The 18,101-nt window shown below is 40.8% G+C and overlaps 1 protein-coding gene across 1 annotated transcript; it reads left to right on the top strand.

The window, feature by feature from the left end:
• LOC111859059 (type-1 angiotensin II receptor-associated protein-like) lies at positions 1-7,882 on the top strand. Its single transcript, XM_023841394.2, has 5 exons — positions 1-180; positions 550-584; positions 927-1,035; positions 2,806-2,995; positions 6,703-7,882. Exons 1-5 carry the CDS (start codon positions 154-156, stop codon positions 6,765-6,767), a joined length of 426 nt encoding a protein of 141 aa, XP_023697162.1. The 5' UTR covers positions 1-153; the 3' UTR covers positions 6,768-7,882.
• The last annotated feature ends 10,219 nt before the right edge of the window (positions 7,883-18,101 follow it).

The raw sequence follows: 18,101 nt of genomic DNA, 5'->3' as shown, positions 1-18,101 counted from the left end.
TAACATTTGCAATAGTCATGTGAACTAAGAGAACGTAGGCGTAAACGATGGGAACAGTCAGTGAGAATCTGAAAGGACTGAAAGCCGAAAGCGGGTTATTATTTAACTGAAGCCATACATTTCAACATATAAAACCAGAATCTGTCAAAAAATATGGACATTCCAGCCGTCGATCTGAAGGTGAACTATTTTCATGATGTTGCGTAATATTTTGTGGTTACTCTCGAGCATTACTGTACTGTATTTATGGTAATTATAGTCGGTTTAAGCTCACGTTATAAATGTCATAAAATATGACATTATATTGTACTGTTGTGATATCCCAGGCTACATCTCCGTTTTTTAAGCACAAATCTTACCAGATTCATGTATGATTTTGAAGAAATGCAGAAACATGAATTAAATTCACCCCACAGCCATGGATTCTGACAATGTTTAATGCGCATCATTAGACGTAGATTTAAGGTAGCGATAATGAGATGCGCTGCTTGACTGCTGACCTTATTAAGCCAGTAGGCAGACTCTTATAACTCCTGTGTGGTCCTGCAGGTGATCGTTCTGCTGCATTGGATGCTGTCCATCTGGTGTGTACGTTGGTGCTTCTATTTTATACATCTGACCATTTTTATTTGCAGTGTATTTAATCTGTATTCCAACAAGTTGAGAGGAACCTGTCTTGCTATGCTATGCTGAGACGTATGTTAATATAGTAAATACTGAGAAATGTCACCAGCGGCGATACTGATAAGTACTGTAGTGACTCACATTCATCAAGATGCAGGTAGACTCTCAGATTTTCTGTTAAGATTTGTTCTATGAGGAATCCATGCTGTTTTGTTCTGCAGCATGTGTTGTTGCGTGTTCATTTCGGATGACAAGATCTTTGCCCGTGTCATGTGCTGTATGTCTTTGTCTGTCTTCCATAGGGTCATCACAGCTTGGTTCCTCTTGAACTACGCATGGGCGAACTGCACAATGCTGGCTCTGGGCGTATGGGCGGTCGCTCAGAAAGACTCTCTCGACGCAGTGGTCATGGTAAGATCGGCGTTACGGCATGTAACTCACTGTTACATGCAACACCCTTGTGTCTGCAAATTAAAAATACTTTGGTCATTGTTAGTTAATTACAATTACGTTTAATTACGTATACGCCATTTTATCTGAAACATTTGGAACTTTCAGCATGGTTTTCAACTTCAGTTAATGCTCTCTTTATACGGAACTGTGAAAATGACCTTATGGCTTGTCACAAAAACTACCAGAAACGAAAATCTGTAATGTAATAAATCATACTGAACCATAGATTTCACATAGAATTAAATGGATCTCACAACAACACAACAGTGATCCAGGGTATCGCTTCCATCCTCACTGTCTGGCATTAGCAGAAATGGAGGCAGCTGAGACAAAGATATAAACAAAAATGGCTGCTACTGAGTCATTAACCCTTCCTATAATCCCAGGTCCTTGTCCAGAGGAGGGATTGCTCTTGGTGGTGCTGTGTGACACAGATAGATTTGTATACCCTACCACTCAGTCATGATGTGGTGGGTTAAGTCGCTCCACTGTCAAGCAGGGTTGACCCTCAAGGCAAAGCCCAAGATGGGCTTCACCGTCGGACAAGGGCTGTGGCAGTCCATAATCATGCCCTTTGCACTGTGTAACGCCCCCAGATTGAGCGCTGGCTGACATTCCTCACAAAAAGCGTGTAGCATACTGGATGACCTCCTGGTCCATACAGCCAGCTTAGAAGGAGAACTTGAGAGCTTGCAAGAGCTCCTCTCTGCTGTGAGGAAGGCTGGACTGCGATTCAAAACACAAAATTGTGGACTTCTGTGGAGGGATGGTAGAGACTGATGGAGTTGCAACAGACAGAAAATGGTGCAATAAAATATTAGCCAGCATCAAAGGACATGAAGTTCCATATGCTTGGAATGATACTACAGCAGGTTCCTCAGGAATTATGTCATCATTGCAAGTACCATTGCATAGTTTAACAGAGATAGGGCAGCATGTTCTTTAGAACAACATTGCCAAGCATTTGAAAGAGCTACTATATTTCCATGTCAGAGCCTCAGTCCTAGACTCTACCCCAACTACAATGTGGACACCAATGGCAGTAATGTGAAGACAGGGGCACTGTGGTCACAGAAAGGGTCAGAGAGAGGAAAAAGCACAGAGATAAATGGCACAATCCAAGGAGTGGCCTGTTGCAGAACTGATGCGAGATAGAAAAAAAAAGATAACTGGATTCCATGCAGGAATCAAAATGACCTCCAACAGGATAACCTATATTTGGGCTGGAAAAGCACTACTGTGGCTGGTAGGGCAACCAATGAAGACTTTGGTCTCTGTGAGTAGTTTGAGGAGAGTGGAGTTGCTGAGATAAGGTGAGTATAAGCAGGAAACAAGGGGCAGCCTGAAGGTCGCCACTGGGTTCCCTAGATGGAATTAATTTATCAGATGCTTGACTTACATAGAGGGAAGGGTCAGTGGTGGCATTAAGGAGGAGCTTGGGGTGCTCTAGCTCCTCCCACAATGACCATAGCACCCCCACCCCCCCCACCCCCCCAAAAAAAGTTTTCTTTCTTTCTTTTAGAATTTCTGTAAAATCTGTAAATCCAGTATTGCTTCATTTCAGTTTCAGGTTGTTGTCAGCTTGTCTTCAATTTGCATTGGCAGAATGTGGTCATACGCCAGTGACACATTGAAATATCCTTCCATTATCTGCTCTTACTTCCATGCCACCTTTTTGCCAGTTTTGCCAGTTCCTCTAGACCAGCGTGTTGCTTCTTCCCTTCCCAGTTCCTGTTCGGGATGGCGCTGACCATTCTGACAGACTCGGTGCAGCTTGGATTGAACTACCCCGGTGACAAGGCCTCACATGAGATTCAGTTCAGCTTCAGCATGGCCATCATTAGCCTGCTGCTGAAGCCAATCTCCTGCTTCTGCATTTACCGGACGTACCGGGCCAGGGGTGGCAGCTGCAGCATTGGTAAGAAGACAGCGAGTGGGCACCCAGAGCCAAAGAACCTGAAATTCCCTTATTGTCCTCTAACATGTTAATTTAGTGTTACTACTATACATGGTGAGGTACCTGAATATGAATATAATAATATACAGTCAAACGTTACATAATGACAAATTCTGAGAAATGCATCGTTAGGCAATTTCGTCATTGAGAACATCAAAGAGCAGGGCTCTTCAGTTCTGACCCTCGATTCCAAATCCAGGCCGTGTTTTAAGTTCTCCCAGGTAGTTAGTTAATTACTGATTCTGTTTGGACAGAGGCTTCACACCTGGATCACAGGTAAAAGGAAGGCTGGGAAATCAGCAGTGCTCGGCCTTTGAGGACTGTGATTTGAACAGCCCTGCCATAGAGTGTACTTACACAAACCTAGGCGGGATAACCTTCTGCACACTTCGGCTATATGGTATAGCCTATTATAAACCAAGGCTATATGGTATAGTCTATTATACACCAAGGCTATATGATATAGCCTATTATACACACAGGCTATACTGTATGGTATAGCCTATTATACACCACGGCTATATGGTATAGCCTATTATACACCATGGCTATATGGTATAGCCTATTATACACCACGGCTATATGGTATAGCCTATTATACACCACAGCTATATGGTATAGCCTATTATACACCACGGCTATATGGTATAGCCTATTATACACCATGGCTATATGGTATAGCCTATTATACACCATGGCTATATGGTATAGCCTATTATACACACAGGCTATATGGTATAGCCTATTATACACCGTGGCTATATGGTATAGCCTATTATACACCGTGGCTATATGGTATAGCCTATTATACACACAGGCTATATGGTATAGCCTATTATACACCATGGCTATATGGTATAGCCTATTATACACCACGGCTATATGGTATAGCCTATTATACACCACGGCTATATGGTATAGCCTATTATACACCACGGCTATATGGTATAGCCTATTATACACCACGGCTATATGGTATAGCCTATTATACACCATGGCTATATGGTATAGCCTATTATACACCAAAGCTATATGGTATAGCCTATTATAAACCAAGGCTATATGATATAGCCTATTATACACCATGGCTATATGGTATAGCCTATTATACACCACAGCTATATGGTATAGCCTATTATACACCACAGCTATATGGTATAGCCTATTATACACCACGGCTATATGGTATAGCCTATTATACACCACGGCTATATGGTATAGCCTATTATACACCACGGCTATATGGTATAGCCTATTATACACCACGGCTATATGGTATAGCCTATTATACACCAAAGCTATATGGTATAGCCTATTATACACCAAAGCTATATGGTATAGCCTATTATACACCACGGCTGTATGGTATAGCCTAAATGACGATAAAAAATACAGTATAGTAAATACATAAACCAGTAACATAGCTGTTTACTATCATTAATAAGTAAAATGTGTAATGTACATTATTATTTGTGCTATACTTTTATATGACTGGCAAAGTAGTAGGATTGTTTACACCAACATCACCACAAACACGTGACTAATGCATTGGGCCACAACGTTACGACATAACATCAACACCATTAGAATTGTATAGGTTTGCATTTATCCTCCTGAGACCCGACCTATTCATTTATGTCCATTGTAGTGGACATTGTATTTTTGCATTTATTTTTTCATTGATGTTGGGAAACGTATGTATTCTTGTTGGGCACTAAAGAGGACATGCTGTGAAATTGAAATAAGAATAAATTTGAAAAAATCTAAATTGTAAGATGTCTTATTTCCTCCAAAGACAAATAACCTACAATTGAAGGACACTTTTTTCCTTGGGTCTCAGGAGGTTAAATGTCCTAAAAATCTTGCGTATACCAATTCAACCAAATTCAAATGAACCAATTCAAACACACCATCATGATGGTTGTCCCTGAATCAATACCATTTTGCCAGTTTCCAATAATAAACAAACAAGTTCAGAACATGGCCATTAAGGTTTATGTGGTTACAACCCCAATTAATATTGGAATGCAGGGGAGTGAATGGGGTGTGATCCACTGATATTATGGAAGGTGGCAATAGCTGCTCTTAAATTACATATTAGGTACCATACCTTTAAATAAATAAGGTAAATTATTTGCCTGGAAGCTGACAAACAGCATGTGACCTGTGGTTTAATGGATCCCACTGCTCTCTTCACTGGCTTATCTGTACATTAAAAATGTAGCTTACGATGAATAATTCCTGCAAGCTCAAATGTTATAAAACCAAGAGTAAGATTTGCTTTGGGCAATGAATGGAGCCACATGGCACAGGGACTGGAGGAAAAGAAGGAGAGTGTGTTTGGGGGATGGCAGGAGTGACACTGTTAAGGGAATGGCGTAGAGGAATGAAAACAGGATCCACTCAAGGTCGTCGAGGGGAACCGGATGGGTGGCAGTTCTGGGAAAGGGCTGGGGGGGGGGGGGGGGTCTGCTTCCGACATCATGGCTGGGACCCACCTGGAACTAAGGCATCATGTGAAGAGCATTCATCAGACATCGCCTGACTGAACCCACCTTTTCATAAGCCAAGCTGGTTTAGTCACTTCCAAAGAACTCAAAAATAACTTCCAGTTATTTCAATATGCTTATGTTTTAAGTTTAGCCTTGAGGTGTGTCCATATAATTTAACCTTTGTAATTGTTATTGTATCTTGAACTATGTTTTCTGGAAAAAAAATGTCCGCGTGGTTTCTCTATATTGTTTTCTAATCTGGTTACTTGAGCATCTCCTGGGTTCTAAATCTGGGGAGAGGAACCTGCAGCTTGCGAGCAGCCTGTGGTTCTTTGCTGTGGTGTCAGATGCTTTATACCTCTTTATCTGGACCGGTTGGCCATCCCTGTACTATATACAAAAAGCCTTAATAGCACCAGAGCTTCACTCCAATCTTCCATAAAATAATCTGGTTCCCTGTAAAACACCGTGTGGCTTTAAAAATGCTGCTACTACCTTATAAAGTAAGGAAATGGCCTTGAGTCCAGGTATGTGCGGGACCCCAGCCACCACGCAGACCAACCTGTATGACTTCAGCCTTCTCTATGTATCATTAAAGATGAGCTAGACCACCCGCCGTATAATATTTGATATTGGCAGTGGCCGTGAACATTGGTTAAGCATTAAATGAGGAAATGGACAATGGGTATGACAGGCTAATCCCATCCCTGGTTTTGTTCGTCAGACATTTTGTGAATTCTGTTTGATGCCAGTGTATTTGCAGCATCGCTACACATAACACAATACAAGGCCCGACAAGAAAATAATAGCATATTTTAACACAGCTAAACATTGACAAACTGACAAATAATTGTCAAAAGGAAACTCTTTCCGGGACAGAAATTGAGTTCTCTCATGCTTTGAGGTGGGAAAGTATAGCATTTATAGAGATGTTTAGGGAATTGTGTGATCTATATGCAGCCAAGCAATGAAGAGTAATAATATTAATTTAACAATGAAATAAATATCAACATGTAAGCTACACCACAGGGTGACGGATCTGCATTGGTGCAGACAGAGATTCGCAATAAGCAGTGATTTTTAAATTAGCCTTTTGGCATATCGTTTGTAGCTACAGCTTCTAAGTTGATGTGACTAAACAGCTTTGTGGCCTGATTTTCTCCTGTCCCCTTGCAGGAATCACAATTGACTGCCAGAACCAGCAATCCTACCAGTCCATCGACCCAGCTTCCACCCAGTGAGGAGGACTGGGGCAGGAGGGGGTCACAAAGAGTGCCTGTGGGCACATTCATATATTTTTATATTTGATTCTGCAGGCAGTATGGATTGACGTAAATATTTTGATTGACACTTGCCTTAGATGAAGGGGTGTGTCTGAATACTGCAGTCATAAGAAGTGTGAAAGTCTCGGTCTACGTAAAGGTGCCAAAATGACTCATTAGAAACATCGAATACAAGCAGAATACATATTTATCTGTAGTAAATCGATTTATGGATACCACTGTGTATATTACTTGTCACTTTCAACATCTTTTCATTTTATCAGTACAAGCCTTTCTTTGCCTGCAGAAGGTGATTTTTCATGCAAATTCTTTTGCAGTAATTTGTAAAAATGGTGTAAATTGAATGCTTGCAACAGGGTTGAATTCATTTTCAGGGAAACTCACCATATGAGTGAGAGGTAGGGTTAGGGGGAAACATGTTTGAGTCTGTGGTCTCCTGGTGTAGCTGCCGCAGGCTTCTGGACCATGAGTCTTCGAAGAATAACAGGAGGGTTATGCCCCCCCCCAACAGGGGGCTCCTGACAGATCTACCACCACAGCAACTGATGCGTAAGTGGTAGAGATTTCTGCTGAACTTCGTCTTGATGTGTTTTCCCGATGATTCCCCATTTATTGTTATAATCTTCATGATGTCCAGCTTATTCATTTTTTGAGAGATCTTATGAGTTTGTCATGCTAAGGATGGGGCAGTGGTGGCTTAATGGTTAGGGAAGCCCACTTGTGACTGAAAGGTTGCTGGTTTGAATCCCTGACCAGTGAGCAAGGCTCCCAAGCACTGTCCCCCTTGGTGATAAATAATAACTGTCCCCTGCTATGTCACATATGGGTTAAACGCAGAGGACATTTCATTGTTGTGCACTGTGGTGTGTCAGCAACAACAATTAATCACTTCATGGTATGTTAGTGCTCTCTTGAGTTATTCTGAGTTAAGTATAAATTAGCTGGAAACTTAATGGTGTGTCCTAGACAAGGCTGTGACCTCCCCAATAAATTCTGCTATCTAGGCAGAATATTAGGAGTTGGGCAACTTCCTATGTGCAAATAAAGTGTATGTGTTTAAGATGTTCTCACAAGGACTGCAGCCAGATTCAAATTCCTGATTCACGGTAGAATGCATGAACAGTTTGCTCCAATTCCTTGTCGTGGATTTCAAAGTTACGTTATTGTCATGATGCATGGGATTACAGATTACACACACCCTCAGCCGCGCACACAATGTGTGTCTTATGCAAAAGTTGGCATCATGTATAAAAAGAACCATTTATGATCATACACTGATGCAGCCAGCTTACCTAAGCCCACTAGCTGCTGTGAGTGGATAAGTGTGCCCCCTTAACTAAAGTATTTGTTAATATTTCGTAATGATTACACTGCAACATTCTGTAAAAAGGAACATGCAAATATTACACAGCAAGCCATGTCTTCATATGTTGCAAAAGACGAATTGTTTCTTGCAACAGATCCAATGTTTTTCATGTAGGAAGCAAGTAGTTTTGATGTTTAAGTAGTATTGATTACAGTAGACTTGCAAATTAATATACTTAGCAGTTTTGAAATTGAATATATTGAGTCACTCTGTGTTCCTGTGATTTATTTCTCCAGAACTTTTAACTGGTCATGGTTATTCCCTATTGGGACTGGAGAAGTTTAAGCAGAGTGCACAGTGAAGGTCAAGCCTGGACAGTTTATCTATACTAATTAATCCATTTTAAATCAAGAATCTTTACACCATTGTCAAAGAACCCTTTCTCAGACAATGTCCTCATCGGGGACTGGGAATTACTGAAACGGGTCAATACAGCTGTTGAATAATAATCATCTGGCATGGATTTCTGGCTTATTAATAAACACACTTAGTTACGGAGTAACCAAGGGTTTCAAATGAATGACCTTGCGTCCCAATTAGCAAGCATTGCATTCACTTTAAAGGCCTTTACAAAGTTGACCTCAAGATAAAAATAGTCATGTATGATTCTCCATTTCGTCTCAGAAGGCACAACAAAACCACAACTTAATCTTGCTCATTCGCATAAGGTATTACAACGAAAACTTCTTAAAGAAAAACTGGCAGTGTAATAAAGACATTTGATATGTGATGTTAGGGTCAGACTTTCTTTGAACTTTTTCATGCTCACTTCCGCACACTCAGAACTTCACTTGGAGACCCTGAAAATTAACTCCCCTGTGGTATCTTATTAGAAGCGCTGCGTTCCCTTTTATTTATCTAAGCTTTGAAAAACTGAGACAAAGACAAGCAAGCAGTGTCTGAGGATACTGGGAACTTCCCCAATGCCCTTTAGCAAAACCCTTTAGTGCGGCATTAAACTGTCCTATAACTGCCCGCCTAATCATAGTGGCTTTTGAATCCAAAGAGATGGAATAATGGCTTTCATCAGCTTCCAGTTGGAGTGTTGTGTGAAGTTAAGTGTCTGTATTTAAAGGAGGAAAAAAAAATTAATCAGCTCAACTTGTACTTTGGTCCTTATCCTCTTAAATTGTTTTTCCTTTTCACACTCAGCAAGTGGCCGTCGTGAATAGCAGGGCTGTGAGCGTCATCTCGCCCTGCAGCTGCTACGGCTCATACTGCGGGATGGGAGCGAATCAGCCATTTATACTGCGGGCCATTATTCAGAAAGATATAGTCTGAAATGTTTACATGCCACATATTGGGAACATGTACCCTATTTCAGCAAATCAGAAGAAAAATATTGCCTGAAATATTGTTAAGAAAAAAATCTACATAGCAATTGTTCTGTGTGATTATCAGTAAATTCCAGGCACATTCAAGTAAATTGCGATTGTTGGCTGCATTAACCTAATAATTAAGTATTTAATTATTTATTGTTATAGACCACCTGGAAAGTGACAATTAAAGTGTCTTTCAATTACAGTGTTTATGCTGACACTTATATAAAACTAAATATATCTGTTTATACCAGTTTGAAACGCCCATTGGATGAAACCTAGTGCTGCAATGCCTCCAACCAAGACGTGAACTGTCAGATAATGATTTTCTCCATCCTACGTCCACTTCACTTTTGAAAACATCATGTTGTCTGAGTTGAAGGAGACAACAAAGGTGAGCAAGTACTAAAGAATCATCCATGTGTCACGCCCGGCTCGTCCGATCCTCGTGTGTGCCACGCCCCCCTCGTTACCTCGTGTTACTTCCGGATTGTAATCACCTGTTGCTTGTTAAGATCAGCCTGTCTTGTGTATTTAGTCTGCGTCTAAGTCAGTATTCCCCAGATCTGTTATTGTGGTGTCATGTAATGTTTGGTGTTCGTCGCCAGTCTGCCCTAAATAAACCCTGTTTACCCGTAAGTTCGGCTCCACTCACCTGAAGTGTGACACCATGGGCCACGTATGAGGAGGATGATGTATTTCACGAAACCCTTATTTTTAATGAGATCAAACATGCTGACCTTTAACACGACAGGGGCCTGCTATTTTTAACAGCTGCAGTCTCTGAAAAGACACCCTCGAATTGTCTTGGCAACAGTATCCAGCTTGAAACAAATAACATCAGTCTTCCACACTGTGGTGACATGACCTCACCATACCTTCAGACAGACTATCTGGTCCTAAGATGCATTAAGAAGAGAGTCCAGAAAGGCCTCATTTATCCACTGATCAGAATCTGTTCCCGTTTATGGGCAAAGACAAACTTTATGGCAGTAGGGCATGGTATTCTTTTTAAAAAAAGGCTAATAGAGAAGAAACAAAGCAAAGGGTGACCGCAAACAAAATGAAGATATACACTCACCTAAAGGATTATTAGGAACACCTGTTCAATTTCTCATTAATGCAATTATCTAATCAACCAATCACATGGCAGTTGCTTCAATGCATTTAGGGGTGTCGTCCTGGTCAAGACAATCTCCTGAACTCCAAACTGAATGTCAGAATGGGAAAGAAAGGTGATTTAAGCAATTTTGAGCGTGGCATGGTTGTTGGTGCCAGACGGGCCGGTCTGAGTATTTCACAATCTGCTCAGTTACTGGGATTTTCACGCACAACCATTTCTAGGGTTTACAAAGAATGGTGTGCAAAGGGAAAAACATCCAGTATGCGGCAGTCCTGTGGCCGAAAATGCCTTGTTGATGCTAGAGGTCAGAGGAGAATGGGCCGACTGATTCAAGCTGATAGAAGAGCAACTTTGACTGAAATAACCACTCGTTACAACCGAGGTATGCAGCAAAGCATTTGTGAAGCCACAACACGCACAACCTTGAGGCGGATGGGCTACAACAGCAGAAGACCCCACCGGGTACCACTCATCTCCACTACAAATAGGAAAAAGAGGCTACAATTTGCACGAGCTCACCAAAATTGGACAGTTGAAGACTGGAAAAATGTTGCCTGGTCTGATGAGTCTCGATTTCTGTTGAGACATTCAAATGGTAGGGTCAGAATTTGGCGTAAACAGAATGAGAACATGGATCCATCATGCCTTGTTACCACTGTGCAGGCTGGTGGTGGTGGTGTAATGGTGTGGGGGATGTTTTCTTGGCACACTTTAGGCCCCTTAGTGCCAATTGGGCATCGTTTAATTGTTAAAGCCCAAGAATAGGCACATGTCTGTGGGCCCATAAGTGAGGCCCTTAACCACCCCCCCTCCAGATCCATGGTGACACTGCAGGCAGCTGCCCTTTGCTGCTAAGCTCACCTACATACATGTCATGGAGAGCAAGATAGGGTAGGTGAGAAGAGAATTTCCCCATGGGGATTAAGGAAGTATCACTAGAATTTAGAGATCAGTGTTGACACACAACAGTGCGCAACAATGAAATGTGTCCTCTGCTGAATAAAAGCAAATGTATCACTTTGGGATAAATGTTTTTTAGATAGGTGAAATATTTTAAAATGTCAAGGCATGTCAGACTACCTCGAAAGTGGAAAAAAGGCCTCAGGCCCCAGGGGGTTAACCTGGATGTGACATAGCAGGGGGCAGTTAATTCAGTGTCCAGGGAACAGTGATTGGGGGCAGTACCTTGCTGGTCAGGTATTTGAACCAGCAATCTTTCAATTAGGCCTACAAGTACTCTTCCCTAACCATTAGGCCACCAAACTACTACTTTTACTTTTGTTCAAGATAAATATTATCTTGTTTTATATATTTCTAATTGTTTTATCAGTCAACCAAAACAGCACATTCACATAATTGCTTGGTTGCAAACAAACGGAAATAGAAGTCTGGGTTATTAATTGACACATTTGTATAAATATATAAAGTCAACGATACAAGTGAGAGGAAAACTGACAGGAAGGTGGGAACGTCAAGGTAGGAAATGGGATCCGTGCAGCACTGAAACTAATAAATGTACAGTGGCTTTAAACAGAAGAAAGATACATCAAAAGATGCATGTGTTACAACTGGATACAAGGAGGAAAGTGATTTGACTTGGAATGTATATGTGCTTTTTTGGTAAAAATATATAACATTATGGTGAAACACTGCAACGTACTGGATGAATAACTTACATGCATTTCCCCTTTTACTGTAATAATAATAATAGCAACCCTGGAGAATCTTTTTTTCGGAACTCATAGGCTCCATAGATACCTTTAGTCGAACGCAAAAAGGCTGCATTAAGGCAAGACTTCGTAAATTCATATTATAAACCAGGGCTTCCAAATTTGGTCAGCTGGCTTGCGTGAGATTTTCAATTCGATACAAGTCTGCACACACATGCACACGCATTTACATGCATTAAACCGTTTTATTACCTTGTAAATAGTCTGTATGGTTTGCAAACTGCCCTGACGCTTTTGATGTAGCTAATTTTAGGTTTATAATGGAATAATACAGATTTGTCATAAGATCTCTTGCGCGAGAATCTGAAAGCGTCAGTGACACGCCAGATACGTGGAAGTTGGCAACCCTGTTATTAAAATATATTTCAATATGAGTAGAAAAATGCGGCGTATTTCTAACACAATTCCTTCTATGTAACAAGAGCTTTATAAAGCAACAGAATTATCCATCCGCAGCATGAAATCTCAAAACGATGATACCAACTAATAAAAATAATGTTTAAAATTGCTTCCCCCCCCCCCACATTTCATATACCCTACTGTAATCGGTAAGAGCTGCTAGATTTACACTATCCTAATATATTTAGGAAATAAATCAAATAAATCAATCAATAACTTCCGGTAATTTAATTATCACATATTTCGACTAATCACCGTCAAGTTCTTCATCTGCTACATGGTTAATAGTTACAATTGTAATCTTAGAGATACAGTAGATATACTGCCACCTATCGTGCAGCACAAGGCACAGGAACACTTCTGATAGAATAGCAGTTCGTTGTAGGGGATGCATACAACTGGGGGACAGACAAGAAATCCTGGGAGGGAACCGAAGTGGAAATAAAAATGTACAACATGGGGAGAACAATCTGAGTGAGGGTCGGAACCATCGAGAAGCTACTCAACAGACTTCTGTAAGTCAGAACATAAGAACATAAGAACATAAGAAATTTACAAACGAGAGGAGGCCATTCGGCCCATCAAGCTCGTTTGGGGAGAACTTAGCTAATATCTCAGAGTTGTTAAAATCTTATCTAGCTCTGATTTAAAGGAACCCATGGTTTTAGCTTCCACTACAATAGCAGGAAGACTATTCCATACTCTGACTACACGCTGTGTAAAGAAGTGCTTCCTCAAATTTGTTTTAAAATGTTCTCCCGCTAATTTCCACTTATGGCCACGAGTTCTAGTATTTAGACTAATATTGAAATAGTCATTTGGCTGAACAGCATCCAGACCCGTTAGAATCTTATAGACCTGAATCATATCCCCCCTTAGTCTCCTTTGCTCAAGGCTGAACAGATTCAGTTCCGCTAACCTCTCCTCGTAAGACATTCCTCTAAGACCAGGAATCATTCTCGTAGCTCTTCGTTGCACCTTTTCTAAGGCAGCAATGTCCTTCTTGAGGTATGGTGACCAAACCTGCACACAGTATTCTAGGTGGGGTCTTACCAAGGAATTATATAAGTGTAACATCACCTCCCTTGACTTAAACTCCACACATCTAGAGATATAACCCAACATTCTGTTCGCCTTTTTTATTGCTTCCCCACATTGGCGAGAGTGGGACATGGAAGCATCAACATACATACCGAGATCTTTCTCGTAATCAGCTACCTTTATTTCAGTGGAACCCATAAAATATCTGTACTGTATATTTCTGCTCCCTGCATGGATTACCTTACATTTATCTGTGTTAAATTTCATCTGCCAAGTATCAGCCCATTCGCTAATTAAATCCAGATCCCGTTGAAGCCTCTCTGCTGCTAGATTAGTATCTGCTACCCCGCCCACCTTAGTGTCGTCTGCAAATTTAACCAGTTTACTGTATGTATTCGTGTCAATATCATTAATGTAAATTAGGAACAATAGTGGTCCTAAAATTGAACCCTGCGGTACCCCACTATAAACGGAGGCCCACTGTGACATAGTGCCTCTAATAACTACTCGCTGCTTCCTATCAGTTAGCCAGTTTTTGATCCAAGCTGCCACAGTTCCTAAAATTCCTGCAGCTTTAAGCTTTAACAAGAGCCGTTTGTGGGGGACAACATCAAAGGCTTTCTGGAAATCTAAATAAATCACATCATAGGCCTTTTTGTGATCAATTTCACTTGTAGCTTCCTCAAAGAACTCAAGCAGATTCGTTAGGCAGGATCTACCTCTCCTAAATCCATGTTGGCTATCCTTTATAATGTTATTTGCATCTAGGTAATCTACCATTTTCACTTGAATTATAGCTTCCATTATTTTTCCAGTAATGCTAGTTAAACTGATTGGCCTATAGTTTGCTGGATTACTTCTATCCCCTTTTTTGAATATGGGTGTTATATTAGCATGCTTCCAATCTGATGGTACCACACCCGCAGATAACGATTTCTGGAATATTAAAGTCAAAGGTTGGCTAATAATATCCCTCATCTCTTTCAAGACTAAAGGTAAGATGCCATCAGGCCCCTGCGATTTATTTATTTTGAGTTTAGCTAGGCTTAGTATCACATCAACCTCAGTTATACATATATTGGTCATAGACGATGCTGTATTCGTATTAATTGGTGGTAAATTACTTGTGTTCTCTATTGTGAACACCCTTGAAAAATAATCATTAAACTCGTTTACCATATCAATTTCGTTATCAATTATAAGGCCCTTACTATCCTGCAAATTAGTGATTTCAGCTTTTAGTGCTCTCTTGGAGTTAAAATATTGGAAGAAACCTTTACTGTCATGCTTAGCCTCCAATGCAATTTTTCTTTCTACATCCCTCTTTGATAGCCTAATGTCATTTTTTAACTCTGCCTGTAGACTTAGATACTCCTGCTTGATTTTGAAATCATTAGTTATTTTCCAGTTGTGGAACAGAGCCCTTTTCCTCCTGACTTTACTCTTAATTTCCTTAGTAAACCACCTTGGTTGTCGTTTCCTAGATTTAGTTTTGCTGGAAACAGGTATGAAGTCCTCTTGCACTTGCAACAATGTGCTTTTGAAAAATTCCCATGCCTCTTCAACTGTTTTGCTATTTAACTCTGTCCAGTTTACAGTTTCTAATTTCCGTCTCATACCATTAAAGTTAGCCTTCCTAACATTGTATACTTTTAATTTAGACTTTGCTCTTCGGACACTAAAATTAACCTCGAATTTAACCATGTTATGATCACTACCGTACAATGGGTCTAAAACCTCTAATTTTCCAATCCTATCCTGGTTATTACAAAAAACGAGATCAAGAAGGGCTTCTCCCCTGGTAGGAGTATTAACAAACTGAGTAAAAAAACAATCCTGTACTAATTCCACCATCTCAAGTTCATTTACAGAAGAGCCAGAGACTGTGTCCCACTGTATCCCAGGTAAATTAAAATCACCCATAACCACCACATCATTTTTATTACTCATAATCCTGATATCATCATATAATATTCTGCTTTCCTCTACAGCTACATTAGGTGCCCTATAACAAACCCCGACAATTAGGCCATTTGAATCTTTAGCATCAAGTTTGATCCATACAGCTTCTGAATTTTTATTTATATCAGTGAGATCCCTTGCCTGCAAGTTTTCTTTTACGTATACTGCAACACCACCTCCCTTCTTGCCTATCCGGTCTCTACGGAACAACGTATAACCATCCATATTATATTCATCACCATCATTGTCACTCATCCATGTTTCAGTTATTCCTATAATGTCGTAATTGTCTGAAGAAATTAAAGCCTCTAAGTCATTAATTTTGTTTCTAATACTCCTAGCATTCAAATACAGACCACTAATGGTAGGCCTTTTACAGTGTCTACTTTTAATATTTATTTGGGCTTTCCGTCTCTCCCCACATAAATTCATAACTGACCTCCCTGCCCCCCCAGTCCCTAGTTTAAACATTCCTCAACTATTCTGCACATACGCCTCCCCAATACACTGGTTCCCCTATGGTTCAGATGCAACCCGTCCGGCTTGAACAGGTCCCACCTGTTCCAGAAGGTCTTCCAGTGCCCCATAAACCTGAACCCCTCTTTCCTACACCACCATTTTAGCCACGCATTTAATCCCCTTATCTCAGCTAATTTTGCCTGACTTGCACGTGGCACGGGAAGTATTCCAGAGAATACCACCGTGGATGTTCTGCTTCTAAGCTTATCCGCGACTTCTATAAATTTATCTTGCAGAACAGCCCTTCTGCCCTTTCCTATGTCATTGGTGCCAACATGCACCACGACCACTGGATCCACCCCGGCTGGGGCCAAAAGCCTGTCCACTCGATCTGGAAGGTCCCCTACCTGGGCACCAGGCAGGCAAGACACCGTACGGGACCCTCTATCACGGGTGCACACATAACTATCTACACCTCTTATAATTGAATCCCCTACTACCACAACCTCCCTCCTACTGGGGTTAGGTGGCTCCTTGGTGCCCAAGGGCCCACCTGCCTCCCCAGTCTCTTCCGGCTCTAAAGCTGGAAGCACCTGAAAGCGGTTAGAAACCGTTACTTCAGGTGATGCCGCCTCTGTGAACTGTGTACGCCCTTTTCTACGTCTACGACCTACGTTCACCCAGCTCTTACACAGATTTACACAGATGACACGTCACAAAAAATAAATGATCGACAGCGACAGAGGTACAGTGGACCCTCGACTTACGACCGGCCTGACATACGAACAACTTGGGTTACGACCAAAATTTTAGCTTTGACTTACGACTGAAGTCTTGAGTTATGACCCGAATGCCGGTCGAGACCGAAACCTGTGTCCGCTTATGCGGTTATGAACAAAACTGAGGTGGCCGGACGTAATATCGGTCATTGCGGTGCTTTATATAGTTAATTTCGATAATTGCTATCAAAATGCCGCCCAAAAAAGCTAGAAAAAAAGCTAAGGAAGGAAGGAAGAGAAGGTAAAGAAAGCAATCACAATCGAAACGAATAAGGAAATTGTGCAGATAGATGAGTGGCGTTCGTGTGATTTATCTCGCTAATATGTTCAGCATGTTGAAATCCACCATCTCGACAATCTTACAAAGAAAAGATTTGTATAAGGAAGGTAGTGTTGCTAAAGGTGTACCTCAAATTAGTAAGTCACGATGAACAGAGTTAGACGAGGTAGAAAGGTTATTATTAGTGTGGATAAATGATGGTGAGCACACTGGTAAAATTATTGGTGTTTCTGGTATATTACGCACGTTATACATCTCTTTTTATTATGAAAGGGTTAGGAAGGGGTGCTGTGGAAGGTTCGCAACGCATTATGGGTATTTCCGTTATTTCTTATAGGGAAAATAGTCTTGACTTACAACCAACTTGAGTTACGACCAGCCCACGCGAATGAATCGAGTTCGTAAGTAAAGGGTCCACTGTAAGTGTAACTAGAAGCATAGTTGGATCACTGTTGCCCGGCAAGATTGGCTGTTTGAAGCCTTGAAACTGGATGAATGGAGGTCCCTACATTACTTATAGTGTGTGAGTGTATGTAAATGTGTCCTGCAATGGATTATATGCCGTTGCGAGTTTCTCCCGGACATACATCCCTAGCTGTAGCCTGAGATAGGGTCCTTGTACTAAATAACTGAATCATACCTATAGACATTTTTTATTATTCAAATAAATACGTGTTAGAAAATATTTGAACTTTTACTACATCTAATTTAAAATTTTAATATTCCGTAAATAATTGTCAGATCATTCACATCTAATCTGTACCAATTCGTTCCACGTATTTGTTAATGACACGGTTACTGGATATCAAATCAATGCTATTATTATAACTGTTA

Source organism: Paramormyrops kingsleyae, chromosome 6, assembly GCF_048594095.1.
Source record: "Paramormyrops kingsleyae isolate MSU_618 chromosome 6, PKINGS_0.4, whole genome shotgun sequence".
NCBI lineage: Eukaryota > Metazoa > Chordata > Actinopteri > Osteoglossiformes > Mormyridae > Paramormyrops > Paramormyrops kingsleyae.
The sequence above is the reverse complement of the archived record's forward strand: the minus strand, read 5'-3'. Positions and strand labels throughout refer to the sequence as shown.

Coding starts and splice junctions, on each gene's coding strand:
- LOC111859059 (XM_023841394.2), top strand. CDS start 154: ATGGACATTCCAGCCGTCGATCTGAAG. Junction 181..549: donor TTCCAGCCGTCGATCTGAAG/GTGAACTATTTT, acceptor GTGGTCCTGCAG/GTGATCGTTCTGCTGCATTG. Junction 2,996..6,702: donor GGGTGGCAGCTGCAGCATTG/GTAAGAAGACAG, acceptor GTCCCCTTGCAG/GAATCACAATTGACTGCCAG.